Source organism: Nelumbo lutea, chromosome 1, assembly GCF_056320005.1.
Source record: "Nelumbo lutea isolate HS-2025 chromosome 1, American lotus-T2T, whole genome shotgun sequence".
In the NCBI taxonomy this organism is placed as follows: domain Eukaryota; kingdom Viridiplantae; phylum Streptophyta; class Magnoliopsida; order Proteales; family Nelumbonaceae; genus Nelumbo; species Nelumbo lutea.
The window spans coordinates 88,257,703-88,278,716 of record NC_142684.1 but is presented as its reverse complement, the minus strand read 5'-3'; the positions used below and the strand labels follow the sequence as shown (position 1 = coordinate 88,278,716).

The 21,014-nt window shown below is 32.9% G+C and overlaps 1 protein-coding gene across 1 annotated transcript; it reads left to right on the top strand.

Moving 5' to 3' along the window:
- Positions 1 to 12,612: 12,612 nt before the first annotated feature.
- LOC148875978 (WD repeat and SOF domain-containing protein 1) lies at positions 12,613 to 20,541 on the top strand. Its single transcript, XM_088965847.1, has 17 exons — positions 12,613 to 13,109; positions 13,212 to 13,301; positions 13,390 to 13,501; positions 14,247 to 14,274; positions 14,505 to 14,603; positions 14,707 to 14,776; positions 14,866 to 14,900; positions 15,063 to 15,137; positions 15,219 to 15,314; positions 16,333 to 16,396; positions 17,329 to 17,382; positions 18,075 to 18,160; positions 18,281 to 18,341; positions 18,478 to 18,542; positions 18,754 to 18,859; positions 19,546 to 19,634; positions 19,986 to 20,541. Exons 1-17 carry the CDS (start codon positions 13,044 to 13,046, stop codon positions 20,146 to 20,148), a joined length of 1,359 nt encoding a protein of 452 aa, XP_088821973.1. The 5' UTR covers positions 12,613 to 13,043; the 3' UTR covers positions 20,149 to 20,541.
- The last annotated feature ends 473 nt before the right edge of the window (positions 20,542 to 21,014 follow it).

The window sequence follows — 21,014 nt, the reverse complement described above, 5'->3', positions numbered from 1 at the left end:
ATAATAGTATTAATTATAATTACTTATAATAATAATAATGTAAATAAGTAACACTAATTATATATTGATAAAATAAATAATATGAATTAATATAAATATAAAATGATTATATCCCAATTAATAATTAACATTATGAAAATACTTGTAAGTTATCATTAATTAATTAAAATTCCGAAGTAATAATTATTATTGTTATAATTAAGGAATTAATTATTAGTAAGTAATTATAATCAATAATTATTTTTTATCAAAAATCATTATTATTATTATTATTATTATTATTATTAATTAATAATAATTATTGATAATAATAACTTAATTATATTAATTAATCTAAGTATTAAATATAATTATTGATAATAATAATATAATTAATTATACAAATTAATGGAACAAAGGTTTGACAAAAGGTTATAAAAATTAATTACATTAATAAATATAAATTAATTGTATATTTATTGATGGAAATTAATAAATATAAATCAAATTAAATTGATGGAAATTAATGCCATTTTTTTTTGTGTTTTTCTATAATTTTGGTGATATTCTACAATTTTTACTTTCTAATTTTGTTTTCAAACTCTATAGTTTCTATAATTTGAAAATAATTTCTTATTTTGTGTGCAATTTCAATTATATTTGTTTAATTATAAGTAAATCATTTTTAAATGGTAAGTGGCTGTAATTATAATTACAGTATTTTAAAGTGTAATTACCAGCATTTTGATAACTACACTATTTTAATGCATTACTATAAATAATTGAAAAATAATGTAGTTATTAATAAACAGTAATATATTTATAAAAGAATAAATAAGTAACATATCTATTTGTGTTATATATTTATATAGATAAATAAATAAATAACACATATATCAGATCGAATCTTATCAAATCAGGTAGGGGCCGAGTGATCTGAATTTGATCGGATTTTTTATGGGATCCAATTCGAAGATTCTAAATGGGGCTATCTGAATCCAAGAATAAAGGATCAAACTTCATATCAAATCATGATCTAATCCATTTGCACCCTTACCCAAAACCAACTAACCATTAGTGAAATCCACCCAACTCGAATTGTATTAGTTTGAGTCAATTTTCGGTTTGGTTAATTGGTTCAAAAGATTTAAACTTAAAAAATAATTTTGAAAATTAAATTCATGATATAAAATATTTTAGACTTAGAAATATGGGAATTTTCTCACTTTCTCGTATTAAAAATATAAAATATAAATATATATCTATGGTCGGGTCATTCAATTTACAAATGAAGAAAGTAAAACTGATGTAACTTGGTCAGGTTGGGAAATTGGTCAACCAAAGCCGACTAGAAATACTAGAAACACTAGAAACACTAGAAAATTGACCAACTCGAGTCAAGTTGGTTGGTTTCGTCAATATAATGAACAACGCTAACTAAAATTAATAAATTTTCCAAATTTTTCATAAAACTACATTTCTGGAAATTAAAGACAATTTAGTGTACTTTTAGAAATTTACCATGTGGCTGATACTCAGTATATAATTTTGATAATTTTTGTCATCAAATTGAATATTGGGTTGATGGGGAATGGGTGCCTTGCCTTGTACCCACCCAACACTAGGGACAGGGCGAGGAAATTCGAGGATTCTCTATCCTTGATGAGGAGTGGGTGCCTTTCCTTGAACTCACCCGACATTGAGGACAAGGCGGGGAGATTCGAAGATTCCCCATCCCTAATGGGGAGTGGGTGCCTTGCCCTGAACCCACTTAACACTGGGGACGGAGCATGGATGGGGTAAAGTGTCTTGACTACGGAGTAGGGACAAGGATGGGGTGCCCTACCCTAAACCTACCCTATTGCCATTCTTAATTATTAGTGAAATTAATAAAAATGTTAGATTTTGTAATTATTTTTATTTATTTAAAGTCAATTAAAATTTCATTTAAAAGTAATAAAAATAATAACAGTTATTAAAATTACTATAAGTGATTAATAAAATTAAACTTATTAAAAAAATATTTGTTTGTATTAAATTAACAATAATTATTTTCTATAAATCAACATTAAATGAAAAATAAAATTATTAAAATTCTAAGTATTAATAATAACTTTGAATACTTTTAGTTAATTAGTATCAAATTTTGATTATTAATTTATTAATTAATTAATAGTAAATAAAATTATTCAATCTTTCAGATTTTCCTGCATAGGTCCTGCTAGTACTAGATATATAGCAATTATAACATAATTACAAAAGGGAATTGCAACATATTGTGGCTCGTTGAGAGTCAAGATGAGAGCAAGGGGCATTGGTATTAGATAAGACCATCTTAGCTTCTAACATGACAGAGTTCTGCTCCATGCATATTCTTGCACCCCCAACCAAAGGGGAAGAATGAGATTTGATCTTTTGATGCAGTAGAAACCCCTTTTGCAAACCTTTCAGGGTTGAATTCCATAGCATCTTCGCCCCATTATTCAGAATTGTGATGCACAAGGTGTAATGGCACAAAAAACTCCACCCCTGCTCGGAAGGTGAATTCTCCAATTGTTGTTCTTTTATTAGTGTATCTAACCAGTAAGGGTGTCAATGGACCAGCTTTGGGTTGGACCCCATCCAAATCAAAATCAATTTGGACCAATTAGATGGAGATATAAGATATATTGAATTGGATCAATCAGACTTAATGGTCCAAAGTATTTATTGAATTGGATTGGACCTGGTCCATCCATAATGGATTTATATTGGATTGGGTCAGATTGAACCAATATCCAGTAAATTGATTAGAAGATAAGAATGCAGGTGTCAATGGACCAAGTTTGGGTTGGAACCAGTCTAAATTAAAACCAATTTGAACAGATTAATTGGACATTCCAGACATTGTATTGGACTGGTCCAAACGGTGCAAAATACTCATTGGATTGGATTGGACCTGGTCCATCTGTAACAGACTCATATTGGGCCAAATCTGGCCCAGTCGACATCCCTAACTAGGGATGCAGGTGGGTATGACACTAATATAGACTGAGCACCTCATACAAAATCATGGTTACCTGCAATGTAGAAATTTAGGGTGTTCTGGAGTAATTGGGATGAATAAGGCCTTAATTTATAAATGAAGACTATCAAGTAAATGCTTACAGTCTTTTGGTGGCTTAAATCATCAATGTCCACGTTAGCAAATTCGATATGGACTCATGACCAGCAAAGTAGAATAACTTGCATTCTTCTATGACATCTTCAATTGTCCTTCCAATGTTCTCCGAGTTTCCATTCTCTCCGACTTCTTAAACTCAGAAAAATCAATCAGTGTCACTTCCCATTTTTATAGTCTTCTGTTGCTTTTCAATCGTTCCTCTCAACAAAGTCTCAACTTCTCTGTGAATTTCACCCATCCTGGAGTTCTCTATTGTTGGCAAAAACCTGTGACATGCAAAATATGATGATAGTTAATCTTCTTCAGTTATGAGTTATGACTATTGTTGCAGAAAACTCAACTGAAGTGCAAGAGGCCAATGTGGGTGGGATGGGGGATCTTCATCACCTATAACCCAATGGAGCATTTAGCTTTTTTTTATATAAAGCAATTGAGAGGTGTTGGCGTTTCAACATAGGGATGGATCAAGTATTAAATTTGGTTCATGTTTGATTAAATCTAGATTCTACTATTGGGCATATTTAGCAAATTACATTCACAGAAATAGGACCAGGAAATTATATGATTTGTTCGGCATATAATATTATTGAACATAATAAAACACAAAATGAATAAAAATAGCAGAAGTTACAAAAAAAACAAAGAAAATCATAAATTGCAAAAAAAGCAAAAATTTAAAAAAACACAGAAAATGAAGAAAAAATACAAAATAACAAAATTACATTTCCGACTCAGAAAAATAAGAAATAAGAACAGGTAGCTGACTCAAATAATATATATCCATCAAAGTTTGAGCTGAAGCAAATGTTAAACTTAGAAAATACTTATAGGGAGTTTATGGTGATGAGTATTACTGTTGAGATGCTAGGTTATTCTAAGGCTTCGTTCATTTTCTAAGAAGTGGGGGTGAGTAATGTCATGCTCCCAACCAAGGTTAGGTATGAGACAACGCCACATGCTTAATAGTATGTAAGGCTTTACTTGTTTACAATCAAATCCAAAATTCTAACAATAACTTTAAATCAAAACAAATCATAAACTAAATGTAAAATCACATAATCTCTAACATGTCTAAGGTTTTAGTGAAAACTTTTTGTCTACAAAAAAAAAAATACAAAATATATCTAAAATCTAACTAGTAAAGGCTACTACAAGTTCTAATAAAAAGAAAATTTATACTAGTGCTCTCTCTCTAGCAATCCCAAACAATAGCTATTATGCTTCAACATCTGAAAAGGAAGAGAAGTGAGTATAATGAGTATGGCCCTCAATATAATGAGTATAATCTGTCTTGGAGAAGGGAAACTCACATACTCAAAAAAGTATCAAACTTTCTAACAATTCACCAAATCATAAGAACAAGCTAGATGAAACTCATGTCATGGACTGATGTTGATATATTCAAATTCAAATTTAGAGTCACATAGCAATTTTCACAAGGGTAGATTACAACCACTTTCACCCCAGTGATAAGAGACCACATATATGCCCTATGATGAGGGCCCAAATTCAAAATGGATTAGTCCAAGATGCCACTGTATTCATTCCCAATGGCAAGGCCCAGAGCGTAATCATATATTAAACTACGACCACTTTAACACCAATGATAAGGGACCACACATATGCCCTGTGGCGAGGGCCCAAATTCAAAATGGACTAATTCAAGATGCCATTGTATTCATCCCCAATGGTAGGGTCCAAATATAGTCCTATATTATTAGAATATAACAAATACATCAATCCACACATGAGTCTCACAAAGGAATTTATCATAGGAATAACAACATAACTAAATAAAGAATAACAACTTAAAAAAAAAAGGTCGTTGTTTCTTTTAAAGAATAACAATGTGTCAAATATCGATGATTCACAAAGTCGACAAAAAAAAAACATCATCTAGATTTCGAATTCATAATATTCACATGATTAAATCCCAATTCAAATAAACAAAAACAAATATATAACCAAGAATTTATTTGTTAATTTACTTGATAGTTGACAAAAGAAAAAAAGAAAAAGTAAAATAAAATAAACATATATAACTGGAAGATGAAAAATCACTTATTCAATATGTTGAGTGCAAAGTACCAATGCAAGTGAGTCACGGTATATCCAAAAGCCTATAAATCAATGAAAAATTGTCACCACCAATTTCAAAACTTTTATTAATAAATTTGCCGTGTGAAAAATGTAAACTTATTGTATTAGTCTACCTAAATCTCTAATTTTAAGTTTAATACACAAGAAAACGAAAAACAAAAACCCAATGGAGAAAAAGACTTACCTAAAGAACAGTTTGATGCCAAGAATCATTAAGATAAAATCCCAATGATTTTCTTTGTTAAACATTCCTTTTTGCTAAGAAATCCCCCTTAAAAAGAAATTCCAAACAACCCACCTCCTTCAACACCCACTCTCCCACTATTAATCTTAGGGAGGTTTTTTTGGGGGATATTACAAGTAAATTGGTGGGTCCTATGGAAAAGAAATAAACTTGCATTTGTATTTTGGTATTAGTGCGTTCCACAAAAAAGAATGATTCCCAAATGGTTCATTTATCTAAGCAAGTAATATCCTCCTGAAACTTAGATAAATCACTTATATGTCCATGTCAAAAGTTGTTAATACATGATGGGACAATATTATCTTTCAATAATGTCACTTTTTTTGATAAAACAATCATTATACAAATTTACATGGGGAATAAAAGAAAATTTGTAAGTGTAGTTATCCAAATAATTGTTTTTCTAAGAAACACTTGCCCAAGATAGTGCATTTATCCAAGTAAATGAATTATAGAGACATAAACGAGGCCTAAGATTACACTCAAGGTAAGACCCAAGTCTTTGGTAAATCACATATTACACTCAAACAAATTGATTGGAAAAGCACTAATTAATTCTTCCAAAGCATAAGATATCATGGATAGGGAATACTTAGAGACATAGTTGTGCCCTCATGCTTCAATGGCTGGTCCAAAACCATTCAAGACAACTAACCATCAAAAGCAATCAGGAAAGAAATTTTTTAGGCAATGTTTGAGAAGAGTGCACATGCCAGCTTAGTGCATATTTGCACTCTGGTTCAATTTTTCTAGTATTTTGTGAGAATCTATTTGTCTTGAAAATAACAGCAAAACACAGATTTCAAGACATGTTTACATTTAAAATGAGTGTAAAGTTTGCATTCAAAAAATAGATGCAAACTTTGCACTCAAAGTTAATCAATGTTAAAAGTATATTTCAATATTGGGATTTGTGTATGTACCTATCATAAATTCATAACTAGCAATCATTTTGCAAGATAACAAAACTATCATTATAAAACTAAACCAACTTTGCATTTCCACGAAACATATAGATTTGCATTAGACTTGTTCATTAGGGGGCTCGAGCTTGGCTTTTTGCCAAAATTTGAATGGGTCTAGCCCATGGATAGGTCTAATTTGCATTTGTATTAATCATTTTGTATTCACACTCTTCCCAAATGGAACCTTAGTCACCATCTTCAATAGGGTTGTAATAGAGAAAGAGAGAGAAAGAGGACCGAACGAATAGGTTGGAGAATGAAAGGAAAAATGAGATTAAAAAAAAAAGGAAAACCTAATATGTTAATGGATAAGCAACGGATAACCCCTTATCCCATCCACCTAACCTGTTATATAAACATGGCATTAGTAGAGTTGGGATGTCTTGCCAACAAAATACATTCTATCACTAGAATGACAATGGGGAGGGTTTTGTAAATTCTAAGCCTTATGAAACTTTCCCTACACATGAAAATGCAAAACCCTCCTTATATTTAAGGGTATGGTAGGTTGGATTTATAACCCGTATCTAATTTCCTACTATTTCTTTATACTAGTAATGCAAAACCCACCCACCCAAAATCTGTACAGGTTGGATTTTGAGATTCCAAACCTTCCCTACACATGAAAATGCAAAACCCTCTTTGTATTTAAGGGTAGGGTAGGTTGGATTTATAACCCGTATCTAATTTCCTATTATTTCTTTTTATTAGTAAGTGTACACGTGCTTTGCACATGGTAATTCTAAATGATGATAATGATAGTAATAATGTATCCAAAATTTTTTTATAAACTTTATGCATTTTTTATTTTTCTGTTTTTATATATTTTTTGTTGTTTATTATTAATCTGATGCAGATTGAAATTTCAAATCTGATTACATAAACACCTCATCCAAATATGTGATAATTGGATCGAGTTGTGAAGTTTGCTTGGCTATATTCTTATTTTTTAATATTTAATCTTTTTAGTGTATTTTTTTTTGTTCATTTATCAAAAAATATAAGTTTTAAATAGAGGGAATTGAATGGTTAACATGTTTAACCCAAAATTTGAACTATTGATCTTTGCCAAACAGTAAAATAATTTAATTTTTGGTCAGTTCAGATTATGTATTTCATTTTCATTACCAATAAAAATAATTTGCGTATTACACTTATTTTTTTTAATTTGATTAATAAAAATATCATAAATGTGTAATTTTTCTACATTTTTTGTAAGTTTCTAGATTTATTTCTATTTTAAAAATTTTATTACCTAACTATGACTTCATAGGTTGATCAATTTGATTCAGACTGTTGAATTGCTTAGCCACTACTTGGATTCAAAATAGTTTTGTTTTTTAGTCAGTTTTAAAAATATATGGATTTTATTGTTAAAAATATTAACGCAAATCTAATTTAATAATAGAAAATGGGAGTTAATAATTTAAGTATAAGACTTAATGATAGGGGATTAAATGAGATGAGAGGTAATAATTGGTTACATTTTCAACCTTACCATTAGCAATGGATCGAATACACAATTATGGGCATTTTAGTAATCATTAAAGTTGACAATAAAATTGTAATAAAATTACTTTTATACCCTTTTCTCAAACAAAGAAGTATATGGTAATTTTACTCCAAAAAAAAGTTTCACATTTCATTCACACTTTTATGCCAAACAACAAAATAATTTTATTTTTGGTGAATTCTAAATTATGTATTTCATTTTTATTAATAATAAAAATAATTATTATTTATTATACTTATTTTTTTAATGTAATTAATAAAAATCTTACCCATTTATAAAAAAGAGAAATGGGTGATCCAAATACCCTGATTTTATATAGTTCAAATCTTATCCCTCCCTGATTTTTTAATTCCAATTCTATCTCCCTCCCCTCTTAAAATGACTGAAGTGAATGAATCGTCCATCGTCCAAATCCTACTCCTCCCTGATTTTTTAATTCCAACTCTATCCCCGCTCCCCTCTTAAAATGACTGAAGCGAACGAATTGTCCATCGTCCAAATACCCTGATTTTATAGTTCAAATCCTACCCTCCCTGATTTCTTATTTCCAATCCTATCCTCTATTGAAATGACTGAAGCAAAGGGGACAACTATATTTTAGGCGAACAACCTCATTTCTTCCATTCATATGTTTCTCCCCTTCTCACCCCTGCAACGATGTAAATACCAATTGTCCCATTAACACCCTCTAATTGGCGTTTGAAAACAGAAAGTTTCTCTTCTACATTCACGAATGATTTTGGTCCTAAAAAGCAAACAATAGAAAGATAGCAGAGTGTGTTTCGGCATTGACAATTGTCATGTATGGAACTCCAGGTGTTTATTTTCTTTGATTTCGAAGATAATCGAACTTATTGCGCTAAGGGGAAAATTATCATGAAAACTGAATTTTGAATTAAACTTGAGATTTTCTTAACTTAATTGAGTCCTGGTAATGTTATCTAATGTTGGCCATTCCTCAATTTCTTTTCTTTTCCCATTTAGATATATTATCTATTAGATTAAGCCTATACAAACATGGATTGAAAATAAATCCTATAGATAGAGCAGATATGTCAATCTATAGAGGGCACTTATAACTTTAATGATGAATCTCATTAGCAACCATTCCCTTTTTGCAATGTTGATATTAACCTTTAACTACTGAAAATTTTGGACTCATCTCTTTCGTGTTTTTGTCCCCATATGACAGTGGGTCATCTGGTTTCTGAACACAATTTATATGATTTAGGCTCTTTAGCTCTTTGCTCTAGAATGGTGGCAACACAAATTTTTCAATACAAATACATTGAAGTTTCTTTTTAATTCCATTCAACATTTTGTTTACTATTTTTGCTTTCCTTAATATAAAGGAAACATATCACACAATTGTCTTGTTTTTCATTTTCTTTCCTAGATACCAGGTTGAACATTCACATGGTTCATACAAGTTATTGTGGAGGGATTGCTCTTATTGGAATTACTTGCACGTGGTAGTTTCTTAACCTTTCATTAATTTATTTGCCTCCTTGTGCATATACAAGTTCAGTCACAAACTAAATACAGACGCATCAATTACGGTACCTGTTTACACTTTTTGCATACTATTATATATTCACATTTACATGGAATCATTAATCATGTTTTATGTTAATTCTATTTTCATAACCATATCAGTCCTGATCAATTAGGATCATGGTTTTTAAAACCAACCCGGAAAATCGGTCAGGGGTCCGGTTATCGGGTTTGAATGGTTAATCACCTAGTTCAGCGGTTCGTTGACCAAAATTAATAGTTTTGGGGGAAAATCCAGTTTTTGGGGAAAATGGAACCGGTCATCCTGATCATCCGGTCCGGTCCGGTTTTGAAAACCATGATTAGGATTAAAGAAATTGAAGTTTAATTTTATTTTGGGTCAAAGCTTCAATAATCAAACAAATTGATGTTAACATAGCCAATCAAGAATCAACCTAAGTGAACACACCCAACTTTAGTAAGTTCTATACCTGGTTATGATTAATCATTCACGGGTTTAAATTCCCCATGCATCGCATGGGCCATTCTACTAGTTTTCAAAAATATACACTTAAGTCCAAACTATTGTTGTAATGAGGATGATTATTATTAAAATGTTCGAATTCACATCTCCGCCCCACAGCACATCCCCGTTGTGTATTGGGAACATCTCCCGATGATGTCATCATCGGGAGATGATCCCAATACACGACGGGAATGTGTTGTAGGGCGTTGTGGGGCGGAGATGTGAACTCAAAATGTTCATGTTTAGATTCTCTTTTTTTATTGTTCCTCTTCTCTACCTACAAATGCAATCCAATGGTGGCATATAAGAAATGTCCATTCATATATTCAGTTTTGAAATGTGCCACACCTCCTCCCAACATTTTCGATTGCCTCATGGTGTGAACTGAATCACACTATATCATGGAACAGTCCAAACAATATCTTAGAATCTTGTCTATGGTTAAATCTCATGTAACTTTTCAACGATAATGAATAATTTCAAAATTGATGATTCCCTGCTTTGCACATGTAATGCATTTTATCCAAATTCAATAATTCCAAAATTGATGATTCTAAAATAGTGGACTTTTCATTTTAATAATTTCTACAACTTGTATAAAAATTATCATTTTTTATAAAATTATTTTATTTGACAAAAAATATTATTCTTGGCATTTTACTAATGCTAATATATTATTGATTTTTTTTATAATTTTTATTAATTTTTTTGTGATTTATTATTGATTTTTTTAACAAATAGTTTTCACTAATCATATTAAATATAAATGCATTAATTTGTATTTTGACAGTTAAATTGTATTATTTTATTTATAATGCATATTACTTAAAAATAGAATATTGTTTCATAGATCATCTCACACATTGTAGGTTAGATGCATGGAATCAAAACATAGTGTGGACTGAAGTACATCACACCTTGCAAAATGATTATGAGGGTTTGGTGTGGTTCAATCCATTCATTTTTGTCCACAATGTAGAACAACCATCATTTTGTGGCGTGGTGTGGTGTGGATGAGAATACACCACCTAATTTCTCAGCCACACTACAGACCACCCCCTTATGGTTCGTTTGGTTTGTGAGAAAGGAAAGAAAAGGAAAGAAGAAATATTGGTGGAGTATTCCACTTTTCCAATGTTTGTTACAATAGAATCCCAAGAAAATAAAGGGATGTAGGTTACCAAAAGTTAGAACACAAGGTCACACCAAAATGGTGAGACCTCATTGAGAAGAGAAAATTATATCTGTTATATGAGAAAACCTGTCAAGACTGTTAGGCCACCAACACCCTAGTATCATAAATGTGTCTAATTTTTTCTACATTTTTGTAAATTTCTATTTTAAAAATTTTATTACCTAATTCTGACTTCGTAGGTTGATCAATTTGATTCAAATGGTTGAATTGCTTAACTACCACTTTGATTCAAAATGGTTGAATTGCTTAACTACCACTTTGATTCAAAATGATTTTGTTTTTGAGTCAGTTTTAAAATATATGGGTTTATATTGTTAAAAATATTGATTCAAACTAATTTAATAAGAGAAAATGAGAGTTAATAATTTAAGTATAACATTGATGAGAGGGGATTAAATGAGGTGGGAAGTAATAATTGAAATTGCATTTTCAACCTTACCATTAGAGATGGAATAAATACACAATTATGGGCATCTTAGTAGCCATAAAAACTGTAATAAAATGACTTTTATACCCTTTCTAAAATAAAGTAAAGGGTAATTTTACTCCAAAAAAAATTTCACATTGCATTCACACTTTTATATATAGTATAGATATATAACTAAAATAGCATGAACAAACATCAAAATTTTCAATTATTTGATTAAGACATGTAAAAAAACACAAACTATCAATATATGGGTTGTGAGGGTCGGATTTAGCCTAATTTGTTACCTTACATGTACCCATATGGATTGTAGAATCCCTAAACCCGTTTCTGCCCCCAAAATCCATTCTTCAAGCAAAAACCCCGCCTTGATGGGATGGGTACCCACCGGGTAGTGTAAAAATTGTCATATTTATCTTGACACCCTACCAATGAGTAGACTTGGCAATTGGGTTGGGTTCAGGTTGGGTTAAGACACTTTAAGCTAATTTTGGGTCGGTTTGGCTCAGCAAATGCTAGACCCTAACTCATGTTCGGGTTAGGATTGACCCATGAGTCAATTCAGGTCATTCCTAAAAATAACTAGAGTTTACAAAATAAAGAAAAAATACATGAAAAATGCTAAAATTAAAGGAATTAACCTCCAAGCATAAAATAAAAAATGTTAAAATTTTAAAAAGTAAACGATTAATAATAAAAACTAAATAGAAAAGGTTAACCAATGAAAACTTCTGACAATACATAAAAAGTCTAAATTACACTCAATAATTGGGTTAGTGGGTTGACCCATGACCCAATCCGACCCAACACAGTTTTTTGGGGATTGGGTCGGGTTCGGCCATTCTGAAATTAAGGTGGTTAGATATGAGACCATAATCCTGGTTCTTTTATTGTATCGGGTCGCGTTCGCGAATTGGATCAACTGTTCGAAAGGTATACCCACGATGCATTAAGGGGTTGTTGAAACGTGTTTTATTAACAGAAGATCTCAACTCATTCGGCGAGCGGCGAGTCACATTTGAAAGGAAGAAAAAACGGGTCTATAGACTCACACCGGCAAATTGGAGTGTGAGGCCCGTTCGTCGATGGATCATTTTTTGAAGTTGGAACAGTGGTCGGATCTGACTCGCTCCATTACGTGCTATGGATTGGACGAAATCGGATTCAGTCAGTGCAAATCCGTTCAAGCAATCATCATTCCACAGAAGTATGGACATGTTCCCGATGCAAGGCTGTAGAGGCTATTCGAACGGGTCCTGCACTGACTGAAGCCGATGTCGGATTGGACACCTCCTTCAGCCTTCAGCCTTCAGCCCTTCTCTCTCTAGGGTTTAAGAAGGTTTAAACACTTCTGTCTTCCGCAACTGAACACCTTTCCTCCTCTTTGGGTTCTGCAGATTGTGCTCGAACTGGTTTAGAAACCTTTCGCTTCGAAAAATGAAGGTTAAAGTCATATCGCGCTCTGAAGATGAATTTACACGCGAACGCAGTCAAGATCTCCAGGTTTCTTCTTCTTCTTCTTTAGAAAATTTTATGTATGTGGAAGAATTCGTTCTCTTTTTCTCAATTGAGATTATTTATACTTCTCCTTTCATAATTGAATAGAGGGTTTTTCGAAACTTCGACCCTAGCCTTCGGACTCAAGAAAAGGCCACTGAATACGTTCGTGCTCTTAATGCCGCAAAGGTGGAGAAGGTGATAAATTTCACACCCTTTTTTGGTCTTTTCCTTTTGAATTTTTTATGTTGGAAAGCCTTGAAAATTTAAAATTGCCTGTTGCCAGATATTCGCAAGGCCTTTTATGGGTGCAATGGATGGGCATATTGATGCTGTCTCATGTATGGCGAAGAACCCGAATCACTTAAAAGGAATGTTTTCAGGTTCTATGGATGGAGGTACTTCACTTTCTTACTCCATTACTAATGCTTCTTCACTTCCTTTTCTTTTCCGATAAAAGTAAGTCCTGTTTCTCTTTTTTTACTCAAATAATTATGTAAACCAATCATATGGTCATTAGGTTATACGGTGTCGGTGATGAATTTTTATCATCAACTACAATTTTCCATGAAAATGCTCAGAAATCTGGATTTACTCTTTACTGTGATAATTGTGGTGGAAATTGAATGAAAGATGGCTAGTGGACTGAATGAAGTGAATACAAACCAAGTATTCACCATCATAGCATTACTGGGTGTTAAAGTTTAGAGTTGTTGATTCCTTGATGGCTCAGATTTTCCGGTTTGATCAGTTTAAAATCAGACTCAGACGTCCTTGGAGACTTAACGATGACTTCAAACTTCATTTTTCATAATTCAACTAATGAATAACTATTTTCAAGTGCCACCTGCAAGTATCTTTTAATTTAATGTCTGGTTCTCTTCCACCAGATGGGTGATCAAAACAGTTATCTTTTCAGCAAAGAAGGCATTTGATGATACCAAGTTTATTCTATTTAGATGTGCTGACTCTGACTAATTCATAATCAAATTGTAGCATGAATTGTAGCATTGGGAGTTATTCCTTTTTATTTTGCTTGTCATTTTGGTTTTTTTTCTTTTCTTTTCTTTTTCTAAGAGGGATTCCGCACTTTAATTCTTGGTGTTTCTAATACTATTTGGATGTTTTCCATTCCTTTGGCAGATATTCGTCTGTGGGACATAGCCTCCAGGTAATGTTTATCTCTGAATTGAATTATCATCTATGAAAGTAGAAATACATCTAGAGCTTATTCCTTCTTGTTTCTTCATTTAACATATATGGTGGAGATGCACTGTATGCTATGATGTAGAGCATGGTTCCTTTTCTCCCTGCTTTAGTTATAGGTGGTTTGATTGGATCATAATGGTGACTCGTTTTTATTCTTATTCCAAAATGTGAAAAAAATAAATAAAATAATAGACAAACAGTTTGTCAGTTTCCTGGCCACCAAGGCGCTGTACGAGGTTTAACAGCATCTACCGATGGGCGCATCTTGATATCATGCGGAACAGATTGCACGTAAGAATAGCTTCAGTCTAAATTATTACATGCCTTCAGAGAGGAAATTATATGAAGGATATTGGATACTTAGCAACAGTAATTTCTTCTTTGTTGTATTCAGTGTCAGGCTCTGGAATGTCCCTGTTGCAAATATAATGGAGTCAGATGATTTGTCAGATAATTCTGCCAAGGTCAGTACTCAATCTATCATAAAGTATTAGAACCCTTACATCCTCTATTTCTTCTCTACTTTGATGGTTTGCATATTTCATGCTTTCAGCCATTGGCAGTGTACGTTTGGAAGAATGCTTTCTGGTAAGTATTTCAAGGCTTTTGGTAAAACTGTTACTTAGAGGACTTTATTTCACAATACCATCTGGATATGGTATTGTATTGAATTAGGTTTAGTTTTTAGGTTTCTTTGTTCTTCTTTTTATTTTCTTTTCAGTTTATTATATCTACTTTGTATTTTTCCAGGGCTGTGGATCACCAATGGGATGGTGATCTCTTTGCTACAGCTGGTGCCCAAGTTGATATATGGGATCGCAACAGGTTTTAGTTTTAACTTAATTTACCCTGTTCTTGATTACAGAATTATCCATTTTGCATGTCATAACATACTTATTCTAACAGGTCAGCTCCAGTAAACAGCTTTGAATGGGGTCATGACACAGTTGTATCGGTCCGATTTAATCCTGGAGAACCAAATGTTTTAGCAACATCAGCTAGGTATTTATTCTTATGACTTCAAGGCTCAAGCAATAGTATTCTGAATTTTATACATATTTTGGAGAAAAAGGAAAGAGTTCAACTTTAAATATTCCTTCCCCCAAAGAGTTAATTTTACAAATTATGTTTTTTTTTTCAAAAATACATATACATGTTCTATAAATATAGATATTGAATAAACATAAATGGTGTCATAACTTAATGGTAACATGTTATTGTATGTAAATGAGAGGTCATGGGTTCAATTCTCTTCACCATTGTTTTGTGACTTGTGATAAGGCATGGTCTTGGGGTGTTCAAAAGTGTTAAAAACCAGTTTGGTGTAAAAACCTGGATGGTTTTCAACTGTTTGTCTGGGTTAATAGCAGGTCAAACAATTTTTTTTTTTGGAAAAAGAACAGAAAAAGTGGCATTGTAAAATTCAGAAGGCTCACTGGTTTCCCAAGTCTAGCAGTCCAACCATCCAGTCTGAGTCTGACATTTAGAAGTGGTGGCATATTGTAAATCCATCTTCCGATAGATGGAAAAATTAAATAGGCAATGGATGATTTTTCATTTCCTTTTGTGCATTGTACAAATAGGAGGTGAGAGGTGTGTAAGGTTCTTATCCCCTGCAATATACCAGAAAACTTTACTCTCTTGGTTGACTGCGTCCATGAGAATGCCTTGACATTTAGAAGGATTGGTGACCTCATATCTGTGAAAGAAATTACATGTGAAGTTGCCCATAGAATACAACCAAATACCTGAATTTGAAAGTCACACTAAGAAAAAGAAATATGATAAAAAATTTAAAAATAATATGAAACATATGTTTTGCACATGCAAAAATGGGAGAGTATATATTTTGCAATTGTTGCACGTGTATTGAATTATTGATCATATTGATTCTAATTTTCTGATAAAAACCTTGCTCCATTATGTATCTCATTGAACCCTTTTACTTTGCTGTGATTTAATTTATGTTGTGGCTCATACTTGGGTAGTTTTATAATCATCGTTATCTATTGTTTTGTAGTGACCGCAGCATAACACTATATGACCTACGCATGTCATCCCCAGCAAGGAAGCTTATCATGAAGGTATTACATCCAAATTATCACTAGAAATTTACATTTTAAGCTTGTACTGTTAGATATTTTTCAGGCATTGGCATTTTCATTTCTATTTAAGACTGTCAATGTTGCTAAATGTACTAGGGTAAGATAGATGTGGATAAGGGTTGTAAATATTTTAAAATATATGGTTACCTTACTAATATAAAGTTGTGCACATGAGCTAATTTCAGAGAATGCATGAATAGGAGTTATCTGGCTTCAGAAAAATGAGTAGGAATTATCAAAAAAGGGCCATTACCCAATGTTAGTCCCAGCTATCTAGGGTGTCAGCTCAAGATTTTATCACTACAAGCAATGGCCCCATGGGTAGGAGTTACCTGGATCCCTTATATCAAATGTTCTTAAAATAGTTTGTTTTATGGTGGAAAATTGGAAATAGGCTATATAATGAGCTTGCCATTGCTGTTTAAGTTTAACAGAGATTGTTTCCAGTATAGCTGTATGTTACTCATTTTCTTAATGGTTCTTTCTATAGCTCTTTTTATTTGATACTATTCTATTCAAGGTTCAAAATATCGATACACCCTGATACGGCAGAAGGGGTGTATCGGTACTTTGTACAATACTCTTTTTTCCCTTCAAAAATAGGGCAGAGGGATAGGTCTTAGGCCTGCATACACCCTGAAATAGGTCGAAATCCCAAAAGATGCATATTTGGTGTATTGGTAACCCAATGATACATTACGTACTGGCGATACGTCATGAAATTTTGGGTGTGGGGGTTTTTTGTCTCTCACTTTCTTTTGCCATTTAGACCTTGTAATTTCTGCTCTGTATTTTAGCTTGTTTCTATTAAAAGATTGATGTTATCGATAAAAAAAGATATGTCACAAAATTTTGAACCTTGATTCTATGGTTATTTTGAACCTTTCTCACACCTATTTGCTCTGTCGCAGACTAAAACTAATTCTATATCTTGGAACCCAATGGAGCCAATGAATTTCACAGCTGTGAGTACATCCACAAAAGCTTATATCATATTAAAATAGATAGTTTTTTGTTTTAGTTTTTCTCAAGAATTTTCTTTTGAGTTATAAGTTTAAACATACTGAAGATTTAGATAGATTTGAGTATTATATATTGAAAATTGTAAGAAGAATTAATTCGTTTGTGATCATATGGAGGCACACCTTGGGAAAGCTCTTGCATGTTATGACATCAAGCCTAAATGCCCCCCCACCCCCACACACAACATAAATGCTTAGTAGACTTAGTAGATGATTACATAAAGGTTTGAAGTAGATTTATAATATGTACTTGTAGTTAGTTCTAGACATTCATACAGGGACGAGATCTATCAGTGAACAATTCTTCCTTGAGATGAGATCCAGGAACCAGCCCAATCAAAACTTGAACTTCTTATCTTGACTTTTATAGTTATTACTCGGTAATACTATATGTATTATCCATTGCACCCCATATCTATATAATTATATCCTATGTAAAGCATTACTCCACATCCAATAAATTATGGACAGCAATCCAACTAGGGTGTGCTTGGTATTAGTAATAAGTTTAATTGGTACCGATGGTTATCATGCCAATACAGAGGGTTAGGGTGGTACACAGAGGCAGATGTGTTACATTGGATTTTGTCTATTTCTAAGGATGAGTTCTTACTATTAATATTGTAATGATGCAGGCAAACGAAGATTGCAACTGTTATAGCTATGATGCAAGAAAACTGGATGAAGCCAAGTGTGTCCATAGAGATCATGTTTCTGCAGTGTGAGTGGCAGTCTTGTCTTTTTTTCTATAATGCATTTAGGGAATGATCTCCATAAAATGCTTATAAAAAAAGAGATCTCCATAACCCTTGTTTCTTGTTTTTCCCCCTTTTCCCTCCAGGATGGATATTGATTTCTCTCCAACTGGTCGAGAATTTGTAACTGGATCATATGATAGGACAGTAAGTTCTCGTTCATGGCTGGTTATTGTCCTGTTTATTCTTTATTTTTACTTGGGTCTTATAATATGCCAGTAAGTTATTTGTTACTCATCCTCTGGTAACCGAACCTTAGAATATTGAATTTTAATTGTTCCAGGTAAGAATCTTCCAATATAATGGTGGCCACAGCAGAGAAGTTTATCACACTAAGAGGATGCAGAGGTATTGCTCAAATCTTAGATTATTTCATGAGGTTGAGTGTTTTTCTGCTTCTATCAAGTCTTTATGCATGGATATGTGATCTTTATCCTTACATTGTGTCTGTTAGTAGAAGACTGGGATCCAACTGTTATGATTTCTACACCATTAAATATTTCAATGTGAGTTTTCTACAAATTCCTTAGTTCTGATTGAGTTCTGGTCATCCATATAGGGTATTCTGTGTAAAGTTTAGTTGTGATGCCACTTATGTGATCTCGGGGAGTGATGACACCAATCTTCGGCTATGGAAAGCTAAAGCATCAGAACAGTTGGGAGTTGTAAGTATCTATTTGCTTCTGCATTCTTTGTAGGCACTTGGATAATTATAGATGTTCTGTTGCCTTTGGCATTGTTCCATCATTGAAAATGCTATGTATGGAAAAAGTCTGTTAATTAGTCTCTGTTTGTAAATTTGCACTGGTATAAATGCATAGGAGTGCAAATCCTTTGTTTTTGTTTCACAATTGACTTTGCTTTGTTTGTATTAAGAAGTAAAATAGAAAGCAAGATGATGTGGTCCCCACTTTATATGAAAGAGAATGGAGGCTGGCAGAAGGCTATTTGTTAGAGTAAACGGGCTCTTTGGAATGTGTAGAAGATCCAAACACTTCCCTTGATGGATCTTCCCTTGGGACTTTTGGGTCAAGATGAACCCAATCCATGTGCATAGGCCTATTTCAGACCCTAGTTTTGTTTAGAAAGAAATAATAGATCACATGGTTTTACCACCAGATGAAAAGCTTTTTAGTTTGAGAGAGCTTATAGGTGGATCCAAGGTACCAAGCATGTCTCTCATGTTTTCTGGTACCTTGTAGAATCTATCTTTGACATGCATTTTTTCTTCATTCGTTCTGAAGGAATGATATATTGGTAGGTTCCAATTCATGGCTAATCAACCTTTGGCAGTTCATCACCTTATATTTGATTAGATCCTCATTTGAATTGCTCATCTTTTATCCTGTAGCTTCTTCCAAGAGAACGCAAAAAGCAAGAGTATCTTGAAGCTGTCAAGAATCGTTACAAGCATCTCCCTGAGGTCAAGCGCATTGTAAGGTAATGAGAAAACTTCCTACTGAAGTTGGATTTGACCATTTGTATTTTTTTTTCTGTTCTCCAAGGAAAGGCTATGTGAATGGTTTCTATGGTACACTTTACATTTGTACAATCATATTCGACAATTTTTCTCCAGCCCACCCTATTCTTGTGCCATTTGTCGTTTAAATTCCATCTAAGTTGCAGATTCAGAGCTATTCAACAAGTTTTTTTTTTTTTTTTTTCAAGTATTTATACTTGGTTATCGCACTGAGTTAAATATGTAAACTGTAAAGTACTTAACTATTATTCCATCTAAGTTTTTTTTTCTCCAACAAGTTTTTCAAGTATCATCTGTACTTGTCATTGCAGGCATAGACACTTGCCCAAACCAATATACAAGGCGACAGCACTAAGACGTACAATGACTGAAGCTGAGAGAAGGAAAGAGGAAAGGAAGAAAGCTCACAGTGCTCCAGGAAGCATGCCCACAGAACCATTGAGGAAAAGAAGAATCATCAAGGAGGTTGAGTGAATGCTTTTATCTATGTGTTCTAAGATTGAACCGGATGATTCTTCTATCTTGATGGCAGTACACATCTAAGAATTCAGGCAGTGTCCTTGAGGAATATGCTATTTCTCAGATCATTACATCAGATTGCTCAGAGAAATGGCTTCTCAGATCTTAACATGATTCAGAAATTCACAGCAACCATGAAGCAAACGCTTCCTCTATGCAACAATTTTGGTAGTTCAGTTAATATCTATTGGTGTTTTGTAAAAAAAATTTATCATTTTTTTTTCTGGGAGAAAAAAAGATTCCTATTTCATGGACCAGTAAATCAGTGTTTAAACGGTATAATCTTATTGTATACGAAAGCACATAGAGTTGGGTCTGGACCCATTTTGGACCATGGGTCCACTGAAACGTAATGATCTACCTACTTAACAGTCCAAAAGATTGTCAAGTGAAAACCCTTTTTTTCTTCAATACCTTGGTCCTAGGCTCCTATCCTAACATGCTTATATTTCACTTATATATCCGCCACTATCATGCCCCATTTTCAGATTTTTATAGTAAAGTTGCAAAGAGGCGTTTTGCAACTCAACCATCTGACCCTTCGACATTGAATCTTGGTGATTTTTTTTTTATTTTTGCAAGGAAAAACTGGAATTCATTTTACAGATAGTTAAGGGAACATTTAGATCCCTTTACATGGTTTCTCAAAAAGATTGGTGAGATTTATCGAGCTGGCATAGCAATTTACAAGAGTTCGTATGCCTAGCTCTCCTTGCCATCTCATGGGCTGGCAAATCCCCGTTTACATACATGAGTTTAATATTATAAAAAAGAGAGAGAAGTTTCAAAATATGGTTAGAGAGAGCTTGTTGGTCCCATTG